Source organism: Pseudochaenichthys georgianus, chromosome 22 (assembly GCF_902827115.2).
Source record: "Pseudochaenichthys georgianus chromosome 22, fPseGeo1.2, whole genome shotgun sequence".
Lineage (NCBI taxonomy): Eukaryota > Metazoa > Chordata > Actinopteri > Perciformes > Channichthyidae > Pseudochaenichthys > Pseudochaenichthys georgianus.
Genome location: NC_047524.1, coordinates 12,289,184 through 12,315,900, shown reverse-complemented (window position 1 = coordinate 12,315,900; position 26,717 = coordinate 12,289,184). Strand labels below are relative to the sequence as shown.

The following is a 26,717-nucleotide window of genomic DNA, read 5'->3' as shown; positions in this document are numbered from 1 at the left end:
CAATTATGATGCACCTGCAGATCCATCACAAGTAGCCTATGAGAGAAATCAGGCCTTTCATTAATAGCAGGCTCCTGTCTGCATTACGTATTTGCAGTTCATCTCTCCGCCAGATGATGGCACGATCAGACCTGGGCGGATCTAGTAGAAGAGGGGGCTGGCTAAAATCCTGCAGGAGTCTGCCAATCACAGCTCGAGTTGGAGCCTGCTCGTACTACAGAGCCACACTGAGGTCTCTGCGCGCATCGCATCGTACACTGTTGGGACCTGGGAGAAATCACAAGGGGAGGAAGCCGTGAAGATCTGATACGGTGTCGATTTGCCAAGACAGCACGGACTCTGGTTAATTCCTTCAGGTGGCACGAGCCTCCCGCACGGGTCTATCCGGACCGCACTGCAGCCTGGCTTTGCTCTCCCGCCTGTCAAACCAAAGATCCTGAGTCTAGCCAACGCGCGTACCTGAACGGACAAGAGGGTATTTGTTTGGTTCATGGTGTTTTCAACTGGATTATCACTTTCGATAGATATAAACAAGTGGCCAGCGGCCACCGGAGTCAAACCCAGGGATTACAATTGTTTGTAAAGACTTGGTTGCGCGTGCAGCGTCTGCATGCTCGCCTCCTTTTCAAATCAGAGAGCAAAGTGCTGATAAACCCACTCCACCTGGACTTTCGACCTGAGGAAGGAGCTTCTTGGTGAACACTGCAGTTGACAGGAGCGGCGCCGACCGAATTGCTACTGGGAAACTGAGAATCCTGCGAAAATGCCTCTCGCTCAGATCGCGGAGCCATGGCCCACCATGGAACTAGTGCAGCTCGAAACGGAGGTAATGAGAGGTGAAATATGTCGACGCTATTTTTTGCATGCATTGTTTGACCAGTTTATTCGATTGAGTTTGATTGGTTCAGGTAAAATGGCGCACAAGGTGTGAGCACCTTAGCCCTCGATTCAAGGTGTTGCCACTTTCTGGAAAAAGTTATTCAAACTATAGCCTTCATACTTAGCTTGGTGGAAATAGACTCAATTAATAATTCATAATGTATGTTAAGGGTTTTACATTAGAAATGCAAGACATGATCCCATAAATAGTTTGTCCATTACACTTGAATCCCACACTTTGGAGACTTTCCTCTTTTTTACTGGCAGTCCTGACTATTTTAGGGAAAGTTTAATTGTAACCTCTTCATGTAAGAGTTTTCTATTGGCACCCAAAGTAGATGACAGAGTTACATTCTGAAATACTTAAATGTGTGGGCTTTCACTGGAGATTTAGCCCAACTCCATCTTAAAGCTCCATCAGCAGAGAGAAAAACAACGTGTGAACTAAAGGAAATCTCAAAAGTATTCTCACACATGTATCACAAACTTAAAAAAATGGGTACATGCAAGCTCTTCGTTTGCTATGTGTACTTTAAGTGAAAGTAATGTGTTGCAGAATTACTCTTTTTCCTTGTTCTTATGCTAAAGATGTACAGTTTCTTTAACACCCACTCTTGTGCCACCAGTCTCATGCTGTGGCAGTGTGTGTATCCTCTGCAGAGGTAAACACTGCTTTGTGTCTGAATACTAGACAACAGGTAGAGGATGACACTGTTGAGCATGGAAAGATTGAATGTTTTCCAGAGCTTTTAGGGTAAGGGAAGCAATAGAGATGTGTGATGCTTGTGTATCCAGACCCCTTTTATTCTGATGGCATTATTATTCATGAACTCTTCAATTGGCTCTTGAACAGGCTGGTTGCTTAGTGAATATGCATCTATCACATTATGGTTATGATGAGCAGATAGTGGCTGCGCGGATGCAATCTGTTTCACATTTGGCTACACAGGTTTCCAAAAGAATCTGATTTCCTCGTTTCGAATACAATATCCGTAGGGTCATCTAAGGAAATCCTCAATTGAATTAGTCATTAGACTAAGCAGGTGAAGCGAGCTGTCATGGCAATGTTTTGTATGTCTGATCTCACTGATAAACAGCTCGGCACACAATATAACACATTGTCCTCAATCAGCTGTACAAGAGATCAGTCTGATTATAAATTAGGCTTATGTTCCCATCTCTCTGTCTAGATAACCTCTCTGGTTTGATGACGAAGCTGAGGAAATAATTTCCAAGAATGTAATGAACTGAGTTTTCTCATAATATGTGAGGCCTAATTCATGAAAGACAAGTACTCATTACGCTATGTAATTAATCAGTAGAGCACTTCCACTATTGGGGAACTTGCAATATATTATTTATTGTGCTCTTGCAGACACAGTTAATTGAAGATCATTCCGATGTTATTACCTGTGCTTTTATAATGAATGAGTCAACCTTCAAATAGTGCAGAAAGAAGCAGTTTTACAACACTGTTGTTCAGTTTTTTTGTTCACAAACTCTACTATTTACAGAATTCTTCAGCATATGAGTTGGCTGAGTAACGTATAACAGCTGAACAGATGGTGTTGCGGAGCTGTGAAGAGTGCAGGTTTATTACTGTAAGAAATACCCTGCCTTGGGATTGTGTAATGGTCACACATCTTTGGTAGCCAGTGTGTGATCTCATTGCTAAAGATAGAGTATAGTTATCAGTAGGGATGCACGATATTGGTTTTTTCAAACCGATACCGATAACTTCCTGCTTCTCAAGACCGATACCGATAATAATATAATATATATATATATATATATATATATATATATTAAATGTACCTGTAGTTTTTGCACACCTGGTGGTAAAAAAAAAGACTAGTAGTGAGCAAATGACATGAGCATTACTACTATGAACAAAACAAAGTTTTGACTCTTCAAAGTGACCATATTTATTTTCCCAAATAAAGTTCTTGCCTTTTTCAAAAGCCTCGTCGATAGGTAAAAGCCCCGGTGCCTTTGCAGCTGGCTTTGGATTCGCCGCTAGTTTAGCAGCGCAGGCGTCTTCGTACGCTTTTAACACACTATCGTAGCGATGGCGATGTTTCAGGTGACTAATCAGGTTGGAAGTATTATAGCTCGTTGCCTTTTTCCCTCCTCGTGGAACTTCTGCATTGCATTTGTTAATACAGATAGCAAGCGAACTATCTAACTCTGAAACTTTGAAATAGTCCCATACTACCGACGACATGTTTGTTTACTGTCCTGGCTTCACGGCCGCACACCATTTACGTCACAGCCAGGCATGAGTTAGGGAGCGCTGGATTTGTGAAAAACTCCCCTCTTCCTAAACCACTAATACCACAGTACTGGCAAAACGGGAGGAGCCGAGAGAAAAACAAGCGCCCCTCATCCCAATCCACCCACACCGCAGGATTTTTTTCTTTTTTTTTACCCAAAAAATATATTGTATATAATCGGGGCTATTAATACTGATATCGGGTTTATCGGGATGACGTCATAATTCCTAATATCGGACCGATAATTATCGGCCCGATAATTATCGTGCACCACTAGTTATCAGCCTATCTATATCTATATCTATATCTATATCTATATCTATATCTATATCTATATCTATATCTATATATATATATATATATATATATATATATTATAAGGAGGGATTACTTTTGGCTGCCCATGTCCACCAAAATCCAGTATCTGTAATTGATTTGAATGCACCAGTCACAGCCAGTCAATGTGGGATCTGTGCCATTTATCTCTGTCACCAACCTACCAGTCAGCTGCACCCTTGGGTTCCTGATGGCGGAGAGAGACGGCTCAGGGCTCAGATTGATTGAGCAGAGAGAGCGCGACTGAGTCTGGAGGCGTGCCAGCGAACATGTTGGGAGAGTCAAGCGGGTGGCACAGCCGAGGGTCTGCTTGTCATACAGACAGATGGGACAGACACTGAGACAAACTTTTGGCAGATTTGGAAAATAAACAAGATGCATAATCCATCAAAGAAACCATTCTCTTCTGCATTTATTCAAACGGAAAGTGTGTTGTTGTGTTTTGGCAGCTGATGGGAAGTTTGTTTCCCAATCAATCTTTGTGCAAGTGCTTTTGTTTGGAAGGTGTCATGAAGGGAACATTTCATATAGTGGCTTTTGTAGTTGAAGCTGGTGCAAAGCAAGCGTTCAATGAATAGAGCTATTCAAATTAGTTGGATCGAGCCCTTTTATTCATCATCAAACCATATCTGTTATGAATGACCTTCTCAGTGAATCATTTCTGATAAAAGCACTTCAACAAATCATCACCATCCTGTGCCAGTTGAGTCACTACCACCTGCATTGGTCATGCACGTTAGTAAAGTTCCTGCAAAATATCTGAATCATGCTTCTGTCAGTGTTTAGTTGTTTCAGATTTCCTCCAAAATATTAATGGATCCAAATCCTGTGAATGGAAAGTTTAAAAGTGGACCACCTATGTTTATCCATAGTCAGTGTATTACCTACACTAGATGGCGGTTGAGGATGCTGGTCTAGCGCTCCTGATCTGATTTTTTTGTTTTGTTATCGAGGGACTTTTGTGAAACTATAGAAAGCACCAATAACGCACATTGACACAAACTGACTGACCATTGAGGCAGCAGTAGACTAACCACCATTGTTCTGTGAGGTCAAATGATTGTTTCTGTGAAAGGATTCTAGTGGCTTTGATAAGTGCATAGATAAAAAATGGGTAAACAAACAAAGCAAACACTTGAACTTCATCTTTGATTTCTGCTTGTTTTTGTATCTTGATGATACCTTTTTAGCTTGTCTCTGTCCACAACCTGTGTTTTGTTCAATTTGATTTTGTTTGATGGCCACTGATGAATTTGTTCTATTATATTAATTCCTAATGCATTATTTTTCATTACCTTTCAGCCTCTCTTTTTATCGCTTTGAACTGAACTGGCCACTTAGCTTTTCAAATTGATGTGAAATCTCAGCCGTATAACATTTTCAATCAATTGGTATCTAGACCCAAGTCCACCAATTGTGGCTTAAAGTCATATGCATCTATTGTCAGAGGAGAAGACACCTAGCCAACTAAAAGGAAAAAGTTGCCTCAAAGAGAGACGGCACAAGCCCAGACGTTAGGAGCAGGATTGTACAAGCCTTTATGGCGGAGGAGAAAGATTGCTTTTCATTTTTCAGCTATTACTGAACAAGCCATGTAGAGGAGAAAGTAGGGTTGACATGGCGTGGTCAGCAGTGCACACTTTAGTACTTGTGTGAGTGTGTGCAAGCTGTGTAGTTCACATTTGTGCTTTTTGTCTTTTGTGTGCGTGCATGCAGGTAAAGGTTTAGCTGCAGCTAATCTGGGTGTGACGTGTTGAACACCTGAGCAGAGCTGTGGGAGTGGAGCAGGGCTGAGTGGGCATGTGATAGCAAAAACCTTTGTCTGATAGCAGCCCTGATAAAAAAAGTCTTTCTTTTGAACTTCAGAGTTAAAAGTTAACCTGTGAGTGAAGCCAAGACGGTGTGTTTGCCTATGTTGGGAAGGAGCCTTTTTGCAGATATTAAACTAGACTGCTAGAAATACCGCTTTATTTTCTGGCATTGACCTGCTGTCAGTTCTCACTGGCGGGTGAGATTACAAGAAGTGTACACAGATAGTACATGCACAGACAAATGAATGGTTATTGTATTTCTTAGTTGCCTAGTTACAGGGCATTGCTGCTCTAATCACGCTGTTAAAACACAGATTGATCTATCAAACACACACACACAGCATCAGCGCTGTGAGATTGTTTACCTTGCCTAATCATATAGGAGTCCTGTGAGAAATTAAAAGGTTTTCCGTCTGGCTCCGTCAGGTTTAATACGTTGGTCTCAGGGTTTCCGCTAGGATTTTTTCTCGCCGGTCAAATGTCCGGGCAGAATTTATTTTACCGGACTAATTTGAAACTTACCGGTCATATTTCAATAATAATAATAGTTGTGTAGCAGAGTTTCCGTTAGCAGGTAATTACCGGACTATGAGCAGATATGCTTCAGTTTAAAACTCAGTTCACGGGGCTCATTTTTATATTGCTTCAGTTTATATTCGTAACAGATCGAAAAATTCAGATTCATTTTTCAATAAATGATTCCACAAACAACAAACAACATAATTATTACATTCAAACAAACTACTTGTAGTAGATAACGTACATTATTCAGAAGTTTACATCAACTTTGAATAATAACACGGGAGAAACGGATCCTCTCCCTCCCTCTCTCTCTCCACGTCAGTTTCTCATGCAGCTCGCTAAACAGAGGGCGGGGCTTCAGGTGATCCTGCAGAGCTGCGTGTCTCGGTCAGACTCAGCAGCTGATCTGATCTCTCTCTCGCTCCGGTTACACTTCACTTGCGTTTATGTCCATATGGATCAGATCCAGCTCTCCTGATCGGCCTTTATAGAGAGCACCGATCAAACTATTAAGAGTGAATATCGGCCGATAATGACCGGCGGCCGATCGATCGGAGCCTCCCTAATTATTACCAGACATTTTGACCGTCAGGTTTTTAATTTACCGGTTTTTTATAAATTTTACCAGCTAAAAACCGGTAATTACCGGCTAACGGAAACCCTGGTTGGTATATAAATCTTTTTACAGCATGCTTGTGGCCTGAAATGTGTTCCAGTAAATTGTGTGCATATTGTATCGCTTATTTCTATACGTGTATCTGCACAGTATAGTTCATGCACTTCTTGGGGTGTTTTCTAAGTCACGGTTGTTTATTAACTGCTTCGTCTTGATATGTAATGGGGCTGTGCATGCCTGTGCTCTCATTAAGGAAGCCCAGGGGAGCGAAAGCACCATTAACTGGGCCACTTGGGTCAACCATGCACAGCTAATGAGGTTGAAATGTGTTGAGCAGCAACGTCGTGAAGGAATTGTTGACCACACACTCGGACAGTGTCACTTACACATTTAAGATTCACACCATTGGCTTCACAGCACTGAGTAAAAGAACGCCTATCACACACCCCTGACTGATGGCATATAAGTAGAGAGGAAGGGATGAGTAATTATGTGGACTGATTTGGGAAGATTTCGATTTGAGATTGAATTTATCTGCAAGGCCCATTGTTACAACCTGGGCTTCCTCTCCTTTGAAATGACTACACCTAAAACACATCTGTGCATGACTTCGAAATGCACTTAGCCGCTTAATTGTTTCCATTTCTCCTGTCACCTCACATTATAGCTTTTATTGCTGGCACAGTTTTCCCAAATGTAATTACCTCTCTTGAGATCATGATTAAAGTCCAACCAGATTAACTATTGGTTTATAAAACTGCCCGAGGTTTTCCCCTTTTGAGTATACAAGAGCTTATCAAAGCCGCTTCCTTGTCATTGCCTGTGCTTCCTTTATGTCTTGCACTGCTGTATAGCCTTCTGTTTTGTGTTTGATTGTTATGGCCACTGCTTGTCATTGTGTGGACTGCCTGTTATATTTTGTGCAGTCTTGAGGGAAAAGGGCTTGGAGGAAGGAAGTGAATATCACCTCTATAATGGGAAAACAAAGTGAAAACGGAAAAGGGGGTTTGGTAGTTTTTTTACGATGTTCTCACACTTGGCCAGACAATTTCACTTTGATTTCTTTGACAATTGTTAGGGGTCAGTTCTCATCCAATATATTTATGTTCATGTTAAGGCCAATGTACTATTAATAGGGATTAGTCAGACTGTGTGTTTAAGGATATTGTATCGTAGTCTTCTGTAGCTCTGCCGGAGCTTTACCAAATCTGAGAAAAATTACTTGGCTGAACTCTGCTTGGGATTGATGAATACAAAAGTATAAGAGTAAATATGAATTTAAATGTTTTGTATTATTTGTAAATAAGTATTTGGGCTTATATCTTATCATAACAAACAAAATAGGACCCATCAAATACACTCCACATTATTTTTTTAATACTGTAGGTACTATGCTAATGCTGATAATACAAGTCATGATTTGAAACATTCAACCAAAAATTGCATTTGTCTTTTAATAGGTTGTTTGGATGGTTTCAGGGCTGCTTTCCTGGATCCTGTCTTAGTTTAAACAGTTTACACAAAGAAGCAATCTCTTTGGCTAAATGGCCAGGAGTCCAGAGGGAAAACAAACCTCTACTTTGTCCCAAGTGTAAACACGATTACTCCCACCTTACTTATTGTGAATCAAATTGTCATCATGATGGCCCCTACTTTTAAACAATTATATCATATCTAACAAAATCACCACTTTCCTCTGCTTACCATTTTCCTTGTCCTACCTGGCTGTGTGTGCAACAGAATCATATACAGATCTCATTCTGTAACATAAAATCAAAGTTAGCCACCCATTTCTACCATATAATATAACATGTTGGTTTTCTAAAATAGCCTTTAGCCAGCCTTTGTTTTACAAATAACAATGATTACCCTTTATTGTGCAAGCCGTACCTACTGGGGAACGATGTGCATTTGTGTGTCGGCCTTAGATTATTAGGTTTGCCAGCAGAAGAGCAAAGTGCTGGAAACAGTGGACCACCCACACAGTCTTGCAAATATTCTCTTGTATCTCTCTCTCGCTCTTTCTGTTTTGAATTCATTTTTATTTTGAATTTAGGTGCAGCATGTTTTCTGATTGTGTTTGCTAGTTGGTTTCAGTTGTAAGAAGGCTTAGGTTTTTATATATTCATTTTTTTTTTTAAGGGCCATGCATAATGTCGCAGAAATATATAACTACATGGACACACACACACACACACACACACACACACATGATATTGTCTCTGTCACACACTCTGACTGTTTCTCACATTTTCTTTCTCAACAGAATGGGCAGAGCACTGCTGAGGATGGAGTCACGCCTGCTGTCAAGGTACATGGCATCTCTGGAACACACATACTCACAGAAGACACACACTCAGACAGACAAATGTGACTCAATATTCACACGGCGTAACATGCAATACATTACATCAAAGACAAACCCCATAGCATTCTTTGGCTTTTGTGCTTTTCTATGGAGGAAAGCAGCAGAAGGCAACATTCCATTAAAGGGCAAATTCGTGTGTGATCTTCATTTTGAGTCATCACTGCCAAAGGAAGAAAAAGAAAGACGTCATGCACATGTTTGCGCTAATCTGTGCGTATACAGTAGTTATTCATTAAGCAGATGAATCGATAGCCCTCAGAGGGCAATTAGCTGGCTGGAGTTTAATGTGTTGACTCCTGTCTCAGTAAGGCTGATCGAGCCACAGCCACTGTGTGTATAGTAATGTGTCTGGGTCAATATAACGGGGCCAGAGTGTTCTGCATGTCCTCAGCTGTCCTGTTAACATACAGAGGAAAATACAGGCAAGCTTGCAAATACAAAAACACACACTGAAAATCACAGAGTCAGCCCTTTCCTGCCTCCTGGCTGGCCTCTGGGCTTTATTGTCCTGCTCTGAAACGGGATCCTGCTTCCTCCTATAAACCATTACTGTCCCGCCATGTAACAGAGGACAAGGAACTCTACCTTCTCGCTTAGCCTCTTTCTTTTTTTTTTTATCTGCCCTCCCTCTGTAGGGTGATAGAATCTGAAGAGCGAGGTCCTCCTTTCTTCCAGCTCAGAACAATGTGTGGTGACTGAGAGAGAGTTGAGTGCGCTGGATGAGACATAAGTGTTTCAGTAAAAGGAGTCGGCACACTTTGTTGATCAAAGCCATTCATTTCTGATGACTTAGGAGAATCGACAGTATGGTTGAGATCAATATCACAGTATCGATGTCTAAACATATATTAAATGCCTAATGAAAGCAAAAATCAATGTTAAAAATGCAATGTTAAGTACTTCCATTGCTTATATGAGTTTGTATTACTTATTGTTTAACAGCATTAACTCTATACCAATTTTGATATCCTTTTTAATGGTAATTTTTTCAGTACCTTTTTTTTTTTTTTAAACCAATTTTCCCGAAAATGTCCCCTGTGCAATGTGAGGTCTATGGGATCCTTTTTGTGTAGGATAATATAATGCTGGACACTGTCAATAAAAACAGAGTTAGCAGCTTGTCATGATAAATGTGAAAAAGAAAATGTATTTGTTACATCATGGCAGATAACCGATCCGCTCAATAGGTTCAAGGTTCTTTATTTGGCATACGAACATAGCTACAGTGTAGTTATGCCGATGACAATCTTGTGTCACAGGCTTCTCCAACAGAGCAACACAAAACACAGATAAACCGAAAAAATATAGTGCAAGTAATTAGTAATACAAAAAGAAAAATTGTTTAAAGAAAGTGAAATAGTGCAATAAGAGTCTATATGCAAGTTATTGAAATAGGATATATAGATAAATAATTTTAAAATAATTTGTAAGTACTGTAGCAGCCAGATGAATATTAGGGATGTTGTTTCAACAGTTCAGGTGTTTAACAGTCTTATTGCCTGTGGGATGAAACGGTCCCTGAGTCTGGTGGTTTTAGTCCGGATGCTAGGGTCAGTATTGGCGCTGATACAAGAATATTGGATTTGTACATCCCTAATCATATCTTCACAATATGGCTCTGCTAAAAGTCGATTATATTCAATCATCGCACAGGCCTGGTTAGCGCTGTAATGACATGCGTCACATGTTTAGCTAATTGATTGAGGACTATCGCAGCAATCTGATTGGTTGTGTAATCTTGTTAATTAAGATGACCTTCAAAGGGGGTTTAGGGATTTAGTGCCTGTCATTCTACAAGAGAGCTAGCTCATGTTTCACAAACAAAAGGATAGATGGAGCAAGGGAGCATAATATGATGATGCATTTTGACATGCATTCAATGAGAACAAGACTAACAAAAATAAAAAATTCTGGCACAGTGATTCATCGGATCACCAGACCGTTGTGGCACCATGCGGGCGAAGCAGTTGTAACCGGGCGCTATACGGTGATCGATGCCGAGCTGCTGTTTAAATGCTGGGAATTTGATAATGGCGGCTGTTATCTACTCTAGCCATGGGAGTTACCTGGCTCCAGCAGACCTAATGGGGGAACTGAGGGGGAGAGAGGGGGGATAGGTAACGATTGAAGGGAGGGACAGAGTGCCTGCCCTTTCTAACGTTTGAACCTGAAATGGGCTTCAAAACAGTGGTGTGTGTGTGTGTGTGTGTGTGTGTGTGTGTGTGTGTGTGTGTGTGTGTGTGTGTGTGTGTGTGTGTGTGTGTGTGTGTGTGTGTGTGTGTGTGTGTGTGTGTGTGTGTGTGTGTGTGTGTGTGTGTGTGTGTGTGTGTGTGTGTGTGTGTGTGTGTGTGTGTGTGTGTGTGTGTGTGTGTGTGTGTGTGTGTGTGTGTGTGTGTGTGTGTGTGTGTGTGTGTGTGTGTGTGTGTGTGTGTGTGTGTGTGTGTGTGTGTGTGTGTGTGTGTGTGTGTGTGTGTGTGTGTGTGTGTGTGTGTGTGTGTGTGTGTGTGTGTGTGTGTGTACCACTAATGAGCCATCTTCTGGTTTTTGACACTTCTATCTTTCTCTCTGGCTTTTTACATGCTGTAGAAAAAGGTGAACACTCAAAAGCTTATTACTTGGTTTGTAGCACCACCTTTGTCCCTCCCATGGTTTCACTGAGCCATTAACCTGAGGCAGTAGGTTGGCACCATGTCAGACTACTGTTCACATGGTTTCAACTCAGTGACCCTGGGCCCTTCTCACTTCGGTTAAATGGATTCCTTGCGTCCCTCACTTGCGTCGTTTCCCTGCAACTAGTCCCTCCCACCAGGGAAGCATGGAGAGACGCAGGGAAATTAGTTTTAAGAGCAATGGGACATTCTTTCCTCCGGAACGTGACTTGAAGCGACGTCCGTTTGTGATGACGCTGCACAGCTGATCGTCTGACAGCAGCCAGCTCTGTCCCCGTTATTTCCACACCCCCCCCCCCCCCCCCCCGCCTCTGTTAGTACACATTCACTGACACAAACATTTGTATCATCTGTTGTAGACCCAAATACGTTAAAAAAAATAAGAACTCATTCTCAAAAAAGATAAACGCCATTCTTAAATAACGAAAAAAGCGATCATGAAAATGTTTCCAATAAATGAAGAAAATGATTTTTGACCACTTTGTTGTTCAGATATATCACATATTTGTAACTAAATGAAACATGAATTGAAACAAAACACAGTATAAACTGAGGAGTCACTCCCGTGAGGTTCATGTATTTTCTTCACTCCGCTGGGAAACTGCTCTCATGTCAAGAAGCATCAGATCAGTGCATGCACTGCCTCGTCCAATCAGTGAGCGATACACAGTAAGGGGGCGGCGCGATTGTCTGAGGATTTCATGGAAGGATGGTCTGGTGGTTCCTCGATTATAGCTCCTCCGTTATCGCTTCTCGGTCCTCCGGCAAAAATAAGGCCATTGGGACGCTACTCAAGATGGCGCAGACAAATTAACTTCCGGTGAGACCGAGACCGAGGAGCGAGGAAATGAAAAATAAGAGAAGTGAGAAGGGCCCCCTGTCTTTCTTCTTTAGACTCTTTTGTCATCTGCTTTATGATAGACAACACAAAAAAATGGAATGAAACAATGTAGAAAGCTGCCTAGGGCTTTAACTAAGGGTCATCATTCATACAGGAGATTATTATTTTTTGTTTTATGTCATTGAGCCTAATTAGATGATTAATAAACGGAGTTTTGTTAAATGATTATAGTAAGAAGAAATAAGAACAAACTACATTTTCCTGAAGTTTATAAAAATAATATTAAGATACTTACTAGGGCTTTGCAATTAATCGTATTTTAATCGCAATTACGATTTTTGTCTGCCACAATTACGAAAACAACATAATCGAAAAAAATGATTATTTTGCTTGTGACAGTGCACTGTAACATATTTTGGTCTAATTTATTTTTATTTATCACATTAATATATCTTTAGTAGCTTGCGGAAGTGCGCTCCAAAATATTTGTTGATCTTGTTTATTGGTATTTATTATTTTGATATTATTTATTTAAATGTATTATTTATTTTTGTATTGGTTTTTCTGTTGAATTATACGTTCAGGGTAATCAACAGTTAAAAAAAATACTGTTAAAATAAAGTTCAATAAATGGATATTTTCAAAGTCAATGAATAATCGTATTTAATAATCGTGATATCAATCATTAACCAAAATATTCGTGATTATGATTTTTGCCATAATCGCACAGCCCTAATACTTACTCTTCCCATTTGTCAGAAGGTTTAAAGGGAGATATTTATTTATAATCACCACTCAAACATTTTTGAAACCAATGCCTCAGAGCACAATATGTTTGCTACTTTTTTTTGCCCAAGACAAGACATTTAATTCACCTTGGAATAAAACTGAGAAATTGTAAATCCTCAGCACTAGTAAAAGTCCTGTATTAGAAGTTAAATGACTTCATTAACGATTTCTCCATTTTATTACTTATTTCTCTGTTCTCTCTCATCATATCCGTGCAATTTTAAAAGAGATAAAAACTTAGATTTTGCAGTAGCGGTTGGCAGCAAATTGCCTCTTGTTATGTGTATTGAATTGATGTGATCAGCCAGCAGAACACAGTAACCCGAGAGGACAATCATCTGAGCCGTCTCATCACAGTGCAATGATATTACCCAGCAATTTTCTCTCTGGCAATAAGCCTGCCTTGCAGTGGTCTGCTCTCACAAAAGTGTGGAAATGGGCCTATTTCTATCAACAAATCACATCAACCTCCATGCCCTTGAGGATACCAGGGAGACAGATTTGTTCCAAAAAACTAAAACAATGGATAAGACAGTATTCAAGATATATGTGCTACAGTACAGGAAGGCAGAGACATATATCTGAGACAGAGTGAGAGACTCCGGCTGTCTACCATGTGACTGCAGGGAAGTGAAAATGTGTCCGCCAAGGAGGCAAAAGTGACCTTACTTGAGAACATCAATCAGGCCAAAAACATTATTTTGAAATTCTTCGAGTGATATTCAATCAGGGTGCTGATGGCAACAGTTTTTTAAAGTTTATAATGTGTTTCTTAAGCAAAACAGCAATATATATCTTGTTTCAACCTTTCCATTGTTAATATTTGCTGGTTTTCTCAGTTTTTTAACATAATTATCAATGGAATATTGTCTTTTTTGAGATATTTGCGACATTGACTTTGACTCCTCAGGAAGTTTGACATTTACTTTTTACATTAAATACTTGATTTGTTAGTAATCCAATAAGGATGTCTGATTGATTTTTTTAGGATTAGGATGATAAGTGTGGATTTAAGAATCCCTTTTCAACAACATTAGAGAATAATTCATGTGTGGGTAGTGAAAAAACTCAAGACAGCCAACCCCGAAGAAAGGGAAGTAGACGAGTTTAAAAATACACCACCATCAGATAGGAGACAAGTTTCCTCTTTCAAGGAAGCAGATCATTTATGTGTTGTTATATTAGCTGTACAATTTACCACATATGGTGTTCTTGGTTTCCATACCTCCTGTGTTTTATGAGCGACTTATCAAGTCTTAGCAAACGGCGTAAAACATGATTTAAACATGGTAGTATGTAAAACCATGCTCGTACAACCTATAGAAATGCAAAACCGCATCATTTATGAGAAAACATTTCATAACATTAGCGCAACATATTCGAGGTGGTTTTAAATAACGTATCCGTATTTATTTATTTCTCCAAGTTATGTTTTTGTGTGCACTGAGGAGTCTCAAACAGGCGTTTGTTTAATTAAGATTGGCTTTAATCAATGTTTGAAAATGAATTCTTCATATATGATAAATGAGAGGTAACATTTTATTTATGGTATTATTTCCACATATTTATCTCCATTCTTCCTTCTGCCAACGGTGTCGCAGTTTCTCGTCTCTCCCGTTTTTGTGCTTAATGCGTACGCATGGGTTAGAGTTTGCGTGAAGGACCGCATGTTTTCCCGTCAAGTTAGTATTTTATAAATCGCAAACATTGCGTAGAAACTGGCATACGCCATTTTTTTGAGCGTATATCCCTTTATAAATGAGGCCCCTGATGAGGCTCGCAAGAGGCGATTCATTCAGCCCTGTTGTAATTAACCCAGCCAAATACGTGCCTGCCTTCTAAAGGAAGTGACAATAGTCTCTCTTGTTAATTGTGTGTTTGCTTTGTTAGTGAAGCTGAGTGAGTTAGTTGGTCTAAATGAATTACTTGTGACAGAGATGAGAAGAGACTTTTGGGAAGAAAAACATCCTCAGTCATGAATTATTACGAATTTATATAACCCTCTTACAGTAAACTCATTGTATCTTCTTTATCAGCAATGTGTGTAGGTGTGCTTTGTTCTGATTTGATAGAAAATGGGGTGGGAAATTAGCAAACAACCCACTAACTGTCATTACATTTTGATGAAATGTTGCGAAATCCTAATTCTTGCTAGGACTGACCAACTCTATTTTTAACTGAGCCATGCGCACTTCAAACCAATGACAAATTCATACAGACATATCATATGTTAAACTAAGACTGAGAACATTTGGCAGGAATTAAGAAAATATTTATAGGCATTTTTTAAATATGGCAATCAAAACTTGGCAACCACTTTAAGAAGTTCCTGACTGGCCATAGTTACGATTCAGATGATATTGAACTTTTTAGACTTAACCCAATTATGTATCTTTAATTTAAGATAATAACCATAATAATATATATGCTTGGTTAACAATGACAAGAAGAGGTCTTTCAGGTCTGATACTTTAATACATATTGTTACAGATAGTATATTTTGTACTTTTTATTCTATCTTTTAGCTATTATTCTCTGGCCTAAAGTGATTGTAATATTCTCAAAGGTAGATTGGTTGTCATGGTTTCACACCAGAGCAGCTGACAGCCAGCCTGACAAAAGGAAAACAGGATTGTAATTGGATAATCCAAAATGTTCTATGTACCTGTAAATGGAGGACACACTCTGAGAACACGGTTTTTGAAGTTGTTAGGGGGAGCACAAGGCAGCCACTATTCATTATAATCATATATGAAGGAGCAAACCAAAGCCATCTTGACAAAAAGTGTCCCTGGATGTATCAGAGGGACGTCACAGTTTCTGGGCTCAGTGTGGTCGTGCATGAGGATTAGGACGGCTATGGTTTTGGCAAAATGTGAGGCTTTCTCTCTAGGATACTGTTGAGCATTTTTATGTTATCCTTTTCATTGTCTAAAATATCACTGTTTGGAACAACCGGAGCATAATGGACTAATGAGGTTTCAAAGGTTTCTTTGGGTTTTTTACGATTTCCTCTAATTATTAAAATAAATACTACACACTTTTTACTACACGATTACCTTTCTAGACAACATTAGGTGAATTCAAAAAGCATCTCGGGATGAGGTTAACTTAAGGTGGCCTTTTTAATGATGCCTTATAAAGAGTAAAGTATAACTGTATTAAAAATCATTTTAAGTTCCCTGATTATTCAGCAAATTCTCTATGCTGATGAAGGTATGATTGAAAGCTTTATTATAGCTACTTAATGGATCTTGTTGTGAGTAGAGCTGCAAGTTAGGAATATATTCATTATGAATAAATCTGACAATTATTTTCTCCTTAACCGTCAATAGAATGTCTAAATCTCTATTCAAAGTGCTTGTGTCTCGAACACAGTCTTGTAAGATGAGCACATCGTTACATTTGAGAAGCTTTAACCAACATGTCACATTCGCTTGAAAAATGACAGAAACTTGCCAAGTCGTTGCACCTGTTGGAGTGGGATTGCCTTGTCAAACACGAAGGTGAGGGTTGCATATTCAAAACTTCTTAAATTGAATGTCACAAAAACTACTGCGTCATTATGTGGTCAATAATATGCACAGTATGCAGTTTTGCTTTGTGTGTGCTTCTGCTGGTTTGATTCCCACACATAAACATGACCAGCCCAACCAGCCTGCAGGCTGAAGGCGGAGACATAATTTGTTTTCCATTGATGTCACTGACATTTTTTGTACTCCCTAATGTAGATAATGACTTTTTTACTGCAGCAAGGTGCTGAGCGAGCTGTATTCACGCTTTACTGACCGAGTGACGGGAGGGCACAACGGAGGGGGGAGACGAGGGAATTGTAAAGAGCGGGAATGGAGGGGAGGGCAAACTGCATAGGAGGACTGCAGGTTTGGAGTACAGAGAGGAGAGAAAACGATACTAGGATAGTTCTCCCTCCAGTCAGTGCACACACACACAGTCAAACAGTTCAGCGCTCTTTGACTGAAGAAAGGAAACCAAAAAAGAGGACGTTGCAGACACACACACTGTAGCTCTCTGTGAATCTTGATCCATCTTGCCTCTGGCTAATCTCTGTATATCCGTGGATCAAGACACAGGCTTCCACAGGGCAGTGCATCTTTGCCTTCCTGTTCAAGTGTGTGTTAATCAGAAGGAGGGCTAAGCGCTGCCTTGGTGTTGAGTGTTTCCAGGACTGATTAAATATTTACCAGTGGTGAGCGCGTAGGTAAGGATTGCAGTTTATATGACAAGCTGTTTTGACCTCTGGGCTACCGTAGAGCAGAGTAGGGTTGGTGAGTCAGGCTCAAAAGCCTCGCGGCAGGTCTTTGTGCAACCATAAGTCTCTGTGTGCACATGCATGTTGTAGGCATGGCAACTGCTCTTGCTTCTACAAACATGACCTTGCATTTGATTCATGTGGTGTTACCCTCCACCTCCCCCATACTCTGTAAATACACACACACATATACCTATTCCAGAGAGGTAAAGCACTCAGTTCCTTATCTGTCAGTGTTTAACCTAGAAATCCTAAAGGGCTGAATGATTAAACACATTGTTACAATCTGTTGTTGTATCAACCACTTCAGCTTAAAAGCTTTGTGTTTCATTGTCATTTGGCGCACGTGATTACCATCCTATTTTAAGATCAACTTGGAGATGATGCTTTAGAGGTCACATTGGTGAGGTGTTAGCCGTGCACAACACTGCTGTAGCAGCTGCTGCTGGAACATCCAGTTTGTGCTTTTGTGCATGAGGCTTGGATGTATGAGAGGGAAACAAGGCCAATCCGCTGCTTCTTCATGAGTAGTCGTGGTTGCTACGTTACTGCCAATGTAACTAATTAAGACGGTTGAAAGTTGTCTTAGACATAGGCTATAAATGATGGCTGGAAAAGCTAGAAAAGTAATTGGGTGCAAAAAGGACGAGGTCGACTTAAGGCTATTCCAGTCTCTTACCTTTGACAGCCAATCAATTATGGATCAACCAATGGTGGATAAAAGGAAACCCAGTACATTTATTTTGACATTTATTTTAAAGAAATAGTTAGGAAAAACTATGAAATGCACTAATTACTACTGATTAGATGTGTGCGTAAAGCCTGGAAACAGTTACTAACAGCTAGCAGGTCCCGTAGAACGCAAACTTGCTTCTGATTTTGTATGGATTAGGCAAACAAGATATTGCATATTGATTAATTAGCTATTTATTATTATAGGTATCAGTAGGCAGATTGTGTACGCTTTGGACAGAACCAGGCAAGCTACTGTAGTCCCCCTTGTTTTTAGGCTTCGTGCTAAGCTAAGCTCACCTGCATCTAGCTGTAGCTCAACAAATTTACAGAAGAATCCACGAGTCAGCTCTTTGTATCAATGTTCTATTTTTATCACTCAGCAAAAAAGCCTGTACTCTTATTGTGCAGAATGTCTCATGAAAGGGAATTATTCTAATTCAGGGATTACTTCCTGCTTGTCTGCTCTCGTCTCAGAGTTATGGGAAACACCGTCTTTATTTGGCATACTGCATGATATGACTTTGAGGGCTTTTAATCTGCTAAATGTACTGATGTTTACTCCGATGGCCCGAGGGCAGAATGACAAAGAAAGAACATCTGATTTGTTTATTTTCTACCTTCTCAGTTGTTGTCTGTTTCTCTATTCCGCTGTACCTCCTTCAGTCGCTCTCCTCTCTGCTTTCCTCTTGGCTGGCATCCCCGCAGGGGCTACCTCTGAATGACATCCTATCGTTGTGAAGCCGCTTTACTGCGTTGCCCCTTTGGGTTTAGCCGACTAAAAGTACGATTTATGTGAGGACAGAGCATAGGGCAGTTTTGCTGTTGAGGTGTGTGATTGTTTTCCCCAAGCTCCTGCAGTAACTCATATACACACCAGGGACGATGTGTTGAATCAAATGTGTGTGTTTTTGTCAGCCTACATGGAGGGCCAGATAGCTGATGATTGCAAAAAGCAACACATAAATCCATTTTGTTTGTGTTTAATAAATAACCTGACACACTCTGGTACTATACTCCTCAACCATCTGCTGTTCCTGTTTGCCAAGTTCCAGTAAATGCCAGGAATTGTTTGCAAACTCTGCAATGATATCACCAAACCTGTGATTCTCCTATCAGTTTTATTTCAGAGTATCAGTCCTGGGTAAAATAATTGATCAGAAAATGTATCTCTTTCTCTATAATATCGCTTACTCTATCCCATTTCTGCTTCCTCCATACCTTGAAAACATCCATATGCGAGTAACTCTAGTCATTTAAGTTGTCCGATAGGTGATCATGAATGAAAGATTTGGGTGTCTGTCTGATGTGAATCACAGTGTAACAGGATATGGCTCTTAAATGGCATGCATGCCCAGAGGACAAGCATATCAAAGGTTAAATAAACATATATAAAACTTTATTGAAGGAAGGATTACGAGGACAGAGGACGACTATTAAACTGTACTTCAAGCTGAACGCGCTCTCTATTGCTTTTTCCAGCTTGGCACAGCATCATCCCACATTTTCAGATCTCGGATGTATTAAACACTTCTTAGAAAACTCAACCACCATCTTGAAAAAGATCATGAAATCTTGCCCGGGGAGTAATGCATAATTCCGGCATCTGCTTGGCTGCGATCCCCAGTGAGCAGAAGCCTGTATTAACAAGGTTTGGACACGCCTCGGAGCTCCACGGAGCTAAACGCTTCACATTCCTCTGCAGGGGTAGAGGGAGGGGTTGACAGGGGAGACGGGGTTAGATGTAAAGAGAATAGAGCTGTCTGTGATTACATGACCTCCGGGTATAGTCTAACATGCACTTAATGTTTTATTGTGTAGTCGATGCACATGCTTTGGGTGTTTGTGTGTCCTACAGTGTGTGTGAGTCCTAAGCTATACTTCCTGTAGCCAAAATGAACCCCAACATATTGCAGCTGTTTGGATCTGTTTTTTATCAAGCAGTGAGCTGTGTACATCTTTTCGGTGGGCATGTGTGTGTATTCATTCCACAGGAAGACTTTGTACAGGGTGCAGTGGTGTGGGAAATAGAAATGTCAACTTGACATTGTAATAAAACAAATGCAGAGACTGAGATTGTACGCATCACAATGTGGTACAAGTGCACACTGGAACACTCTCTGACAGCCAGTAAGAATAGTAAGCAGCTGGGCGTGAGCTCTAGGGTTTGTGTTTTTATAGCATTGTTTGTTGGCAGCTCTTTCATTAGATCAATCAGAAGGGCATTGTATTCGATCAGGCATTGTGACAGGACACCTAGGACCCAGCTTTCAGCCACACACACATTGTATAAATGTTTCTTTTTGTTGGACTGCTCATAATTTCCTCGCTCCTAGATGCGTTAGTCTTCCTACTTCCCGCTCTAACATGACTCAGATGGTTAGCAGTTCTCTGAAATGACTGGATGTGCAGGAAATGAGAGGATTATGTGCTGCCCTCAAAGTGGTCAGAACATATTGCTCTTTTCTTTGTAACCCTTTCCTCCTTTGGGAGTATGCACTATAACCATCATACCTCAGCATCTACCTTCATTTCCTGGTTGTGTCATTAGCAACCAGCTAATGACCGCAGAGCTGTTCATAAAGGATACACCCAAGGGCTGACATACAGCTACATGTACCATAGCTGCTACATTGTACTGCCATGTGGTAAATGCTTGGATGCTGCTCATGCTCTTTCTGCATGTCATGTATTTATGTTTGCTATGTATATACAGTTGCAAGTAAAAGTATTTGAACCCTTTGGAATGACCTGGATTTCTGCATAAGTTGGTCATAAAATGTGTTCTGATCTTCATCTAAGTCACAACAATAGACAAACAGTCTGCTTAAACTAATACCACACAAACAATTATATGTTTTTATTGAACACACCATGTAAACATTCACAGTGCAGTGTGGAAAAAGTATGTGAACCCCTAGGCTAAAGACTTCTTCAAGAGCTCATTGGAGTCAGGAGTCAGCCAACCTGGAGTCCAACCAATGAGACGAGATTGGAGGTGTTGGTTAAAGCGGCCCTGCTCTATAAAAAATACACACCAGTTTTGAATTTGCTATTCTTAAGAAGCATTGCCAGATGTGAACCATGCCTCGCACAAAAGAGCTCTCAGAAGACCTACCATTAAGAATTGCTGACTTGCATAAAGCTGGAAAGGGTTACACAAGTATCTCAAAGCCTTGATGCTCATCAGTCCACGGTGAGACAAGTTGTCTATAAATGGAGAAAGTTCAGCACTGTTGCTACTCTCCCAGGAGTGGCCGTCCTGTAAAGATGACTGCAAGAGCACAGTGCAGAATGCTCAATGAGGTGAAGAAGAATCCTCGAGTGTCAGCTAGAGACTTAAAGAAATCTCTGGCACATGCTAACATCTCTGTTGACGAATCTACGATACGTAAAACACTGAACAAGAATGGAGTTCATGGGAGGACACCACGGAGGAAGCCACTGCTGTCCAGAAAACACATTGCTGCACGTTTGAAGTTTGCAAAAGAGCACCTGGATGTTCCACAGCACTACTGGCAACATATTCTGTGGACAGATGAAACCAAAGTTGAGTTGTTTGGAAGGAACACACAACGCTATGTGTGGAGAATCCAAAGGGTTCACATACTTTTTCTTGCAACTGTAAATGTCATGTTCTTGTAGTATGTGAGGGGACTGCGGATGGAAATGAGCTTAAAGCTAAAATCCGGCTCATTTGCGCTTGTAAGCATTGTTTTGTTTTAAAGTGTTCAGAATTAGAATCAGAATACCTTTATTAGTCCCACAGAGGGGACATTTGCATCGTTACAGCAGGAAAGAGCCACAGACAGCTTAATGTTACATATGTTAAAAAAAGTACTAAATTATGATATAATAAAGAAATTCAACTTTTCAAAATACAAATCCTGTAACAGTTTTTAGGATTTAGTAGCCAGGTATATATTACACAGTTATTAATGGCATATGTATATAATAATGTATATATTGCACATAGTTTGATGGTATAACAGCAGCAAGTTACACAATTTACAAAATACAAAATCGATGTGCACTGTCCCGGTTCAAATAAACGATTACATTTAAATCACAATTGTTACTAATAACTGTTTAAAGAGTATGGCGTTTGCAGTTTTATCACTATGTATATACTGACTATAAATGTTGGTGTTTGCATAGCAATAAACCCAGTTTACATGGCATGCCTGCTGTTTTCTACTTCCTATATATTTCCCTTGCATGTCCATATAAAACATGGACATAAACTTGGTGCATACGCTAATAATTAACCATACATGCTTGACAACACACCTTTTACTAAACCTGATTTTCACTTATGTATTCATCGAGGCCCATCTATCTAGCAGAGAGAGTAATTGTGCAGATTTGGCACCTACAAATAAGATTGGTCCTATCGGAGTGACCCATGGGGACCCTCTCTCTACTTTTCACCTCTTTGTTGGAAATCTGTCACATTATGAGCAGAGGTCTTGAGGAGATTACAGCTTAATAGACCCCGATGTCATTTGAGGTCACAGGAGTCACCGGGTTGTGTCAGGCTGGATAAAGTGAACACGCAGCAGAGAGAACACCCTCAGGCTTGTCTGTTGAAGGAATAATTCACAGTTGTTGTCACTAGAAAGGGTTAAGATCGCTCGATGCTAACCTCTGCCTCCAAAACAAATTATAGTGATGCTCTTAGGACGGAAATTGCATTGAAATTGGAAACCTCATACTGTGTCCTTCTGTGGGTTTTTTTTTAGGTCAGAAAATCAATACGGTCCCTAGAGATTTATGCTTTCTGTCATCTTGTTGGCAAGGTCTCAGAACTAAGCAGCCAGTGTTTTATTACATACAGTGATTATGCACAGCTATATATTATGAGGCTGAAAAGCAAAATGATACTATGCTGTTTCTGGTATTGTACTATACATACAAATATCTAACATACCCTTACATACCAAATAGAGATTTGTCCTCACTTTACTGTATCACAACAGTATCCAAAAATGACGTATGATATAATTAGGGGTGTCAGGAGGATACCATAAATGTTGTAGTCGATACTATTACAGCAATTCAACAATACCCAACTCATAACCCAGTCAAAAACAAAACAATAAATCCCATGTACTTCAAAACACTATTGTTTAGATTTATTTGCATCCTTATTTAAGTTAAGATGTTAAAATTGTTTAAATTAGGTAGTTTCTTTCAGAGTTGTAAAAAAAAAAGATCTGCTTAAACTAATTAAGGATCTTATGCCACTACGGCAAGAAACCGGCACTAATGAAGAGGGTAATGGCTGTTATAAATGTGATGATAGCAATCCGAGTGAAGTATTAATTACACTTTCATGCTTGAGAACAGACTTAATGCATCTGTTGACATGTTAAATATATATACATCAAGTTATAACAAGAGCACTAGGACTTGACAAACGGGGTGAAAAGTACTGTAAGGATAGACGTGTTTGTTGAAGCTGAGTGCCATCTTTTTGTGAATCGTCAAGCTGTTCTATAGTTCTCCCTGAAGTTCTGCCAACTTTGTAACGCACAAAAGAACCACATCCTGAAATTCAATATTACATTTAAAGAGATAGTCTTTGTGTGTTTTTAAAAGCTGCCAAATGCTTTCGAAAGAAGAGGAGCCAGGATTTAAAGTGTCCTGTCCTTCAAAACAAGTAATGTGTATGAGGAAAGAGAGGTTAAATAGACACGATTATGAATCAAGGATTGGTAAGTCAATGTGCTTTATTTGTTTGAATATTTACTCCTCATTCATACCTAATCCATGGACTAAGTGCTTTATTTGTAAGTTAAGCGCATGAAGATTTTCTCTTTGTGCAGCAACCGGTATAAACGTGTTTAACAGGGTCTATGCAAAATCTATCACCCATGAAATTAAAACCCAACCAAAATGGACGTTTCTCTCTTAAATGATGTTTTGCATAGAGAGGTACTGTTTATCTGAAGTGTACCGCCTCCCCTGAAGTGAATTCCAGTCCTTCCTCACAGCATCTGTGCAGCAGCAGAAGATATTTAAACTGCTGAAAAGCCTCGTAAATGATAGGCAATGATCTGGTCTAAATTGTGATTTAGTAAAAGAATAATTGACAACTCGCTGACTATATTTCCATTCTGTAGGAAAAGCCCTTTTTTTTTAAAACAAGTCTCTTTTTAATTGGAATTCTCTATACTGTAAATACACATTTTATTCTATATTGAATATGTTCATGTTCCTTTGGTCATTTTGTCGCATCACCATTTTTATGACTATTATGTACATTACAATATATCAATCTTTAGACAACAAAAAACACTTCTTTGGTGATCTTTATGAAATGTATATGAACAAGACCTGAAAGTAGGAGTTGATTCAAGTACATTGACAGGAAATTATTGTGCGGGCTATTTTAATAACTATTAAGTCGATACAAAAAATGCCATAACACAAAGTCCATGTTACATTTTGGGCAACTGAATATGTTTTTGTTTCGGCCTGTTTGTCAAAAAAAGAAACAGGAAATCTGAAGACTAATTGACAATCAAGAAAATAATGAACAGATTCATATTAAACTCAGCTACAGCACTTTAGTTGCCACCTTGTTTTTTAGCCTTAGAAAATATACCATTGCTTTAACACATCAACCTGCTACCAAAAATGGCAATGACAACATGTCATTTCAATCATGACGACCTGAAATGTTGAGTCTACCAACGTGTGCGTCGACAGTTGACCTTAATACATCCACTAGGTGTTTCTCAATGTCGAGGACGCTTCATGTCTTCCGAGTCAGGTCCTTCAGAAGTGAGGCAAGAACCCTTCCAAGCCTCAGAAAATGAAGAATGGTGGAACAGGCTAACAGGTGTGCGTCATATGCGAGGCCCCGCCTTAAATGGAGCGCTATGTCCGCTAAAGATTTTGGAAATTGGTCCGTACGCAAAGCATTGTGGGGATTTTAAGACCGCAGAGGATACACATGTGCAGCCTTAACATTTCTTGCAACGAAGGACGCCGGCCTCGGTAGATTTCCAAGGATCCTGGACATTGGAACAGTCCTTCGGCGGGACTCGATGACGTAGCATCCTTGAAATAGTGGCTCTGGAGGAGCCTTCTTCGACATTGAGAAATACCCACTGTGTCTCTTTTTCTTTTCCATTTGGTTTATGGCGTAATTTTTTCCCACCTCTGCCTCTCAATATACTTGCATCACACATGACAATGAGATTGAGTGGGTCTGTTTCGGCAGCAGTGATGGCTGACTAATTGTATTATTTTGCTGACGAGGAACAACCAGACTTGCAATTTATATCCATTAATTCTTGTTTTATCAGATGATTAAACCATAGCGGTTACATGAAGTGGAAACAGCCGCGTGGATTGTGTCAAAGTGCCGCATTGAGAGGACTCTGGTGTCCCAGCAGGACTTACGGTGACGTTGGGGAGGGAACCCTGATGACGTACACACTTACGCACATAGACGTGCGCACACACACCTCCTAAATGAGAAAAGGCACTGAGGCTTGAAGATGCCCTCTTCCATGCTCTCCCTCTCACTGCCCCCCATCATTTTACTCAGTACATTCAAGTGCAGCATCCTCTTCTTCTCTTCCTCTCCCCTCTTATCTTCCATCATACTGCGCCTCCTTAAAGTCTAATACATCATCATGTCTTGTAGTCCAGATAAGCCCGGTTATTTAACGATATATTAAGCATGTGTCCTTGGCCCGTTCTACCCTGTTCGCTTTTGTCCTTTAAAGTTTCTGCACCAAACTTTTCAACTATTTTTCTTGTGAAGTATAGAGACTTAAAAGCGAGGACAGCCTTAAATCAAGCCAGACTGATCGACTCTTGTCACATCCTGAATGTTATTTCTGCAAGGTCATACAATGTCTTGCAAAAAATATGTTTGGCATTGTAATTCCTGACTGAATAGCTTTAGGTGAATAGTCTGAGCCGCATTTGGTTTGCCAGTTATGTATAAACGACTTTTAGTTTTCCTATTTCTGCATGGCAAGTTAGTCAGTTAGTGTCGGATGGAAAATCATATTCATTACCAAAGCTAGATGGACTTTGCTCTGGCACACACACAAACTCACACACTCTCTTATGGTTCAATACAAAATAAACTACCCCATTACTTAGGCTTATCCACATGCGGGCAAATACAAACAAAGTGCAACCACACCATGATTCATGTGTTTTAGGTGTGAGTCATAGAGTTGTGTTTATGCAGCAAGTTAATCTAGCATCTCCGGGAGGTTTACACGCAAATTAAAAAGGCTAATTATTCTTTGCAGTAACTAACAGACCTTATTATGATTGCCTCTGTTGGCCCCGGGGGGGGGGTGTGTGTGTGTGTGTGTGTGTGTGTGTGTGTGTGTGTGTGTGTGTGTGTGTGTGTGTGTGTGTGTGTGTGTGTGTGTGTGTGTGTGTGTGTGTGTGTGTGTGTGTGTGTGTGTGTGTGTGTGTGTGTGTGTGTGTGTGTGTGTGTGTGTGTGTGTGTGTGTGTGTGTGTGTGTGTGTGTGTGTGTGTGTGTGTGTGTGTGTGTGTGTGTGTGTGTGTGTTCTGCTCCTGGAGAGGACTTCTGTACCACTAATGAGCCATCTTCTGGTTTTTGACACTTCT

General features: G+C 40.1%; 1 protein-coding gene across 1 annotated transcript in view; it reads left to right on the top strand.

Annotated features, from left to right (window-relative positions):
- Positions 1–209: 209 nt before the first annotated feature.
- The window catches only part of rps6ka1 (ribosomal protein S6 kinase a, polypeptide 1), a 53,252-nt gene continuing 26,744 nt past the window's right edge, over positions 210–26,717 (top strand). The window contains exons 1-2 of the mRNA XM_034111185.2: positions 210–826; positions 8,704–8,748. Of these exons, the coding sequence (XP_033967076.1) occupies positions 764–826; positions 8,704–8,748 (108 nt within the window). The 5' untranslated portion in view covers positions 210–763. The remainder of the gene's footprint in view (positions 827–8,703; positions 8,749–26,717) is intronic.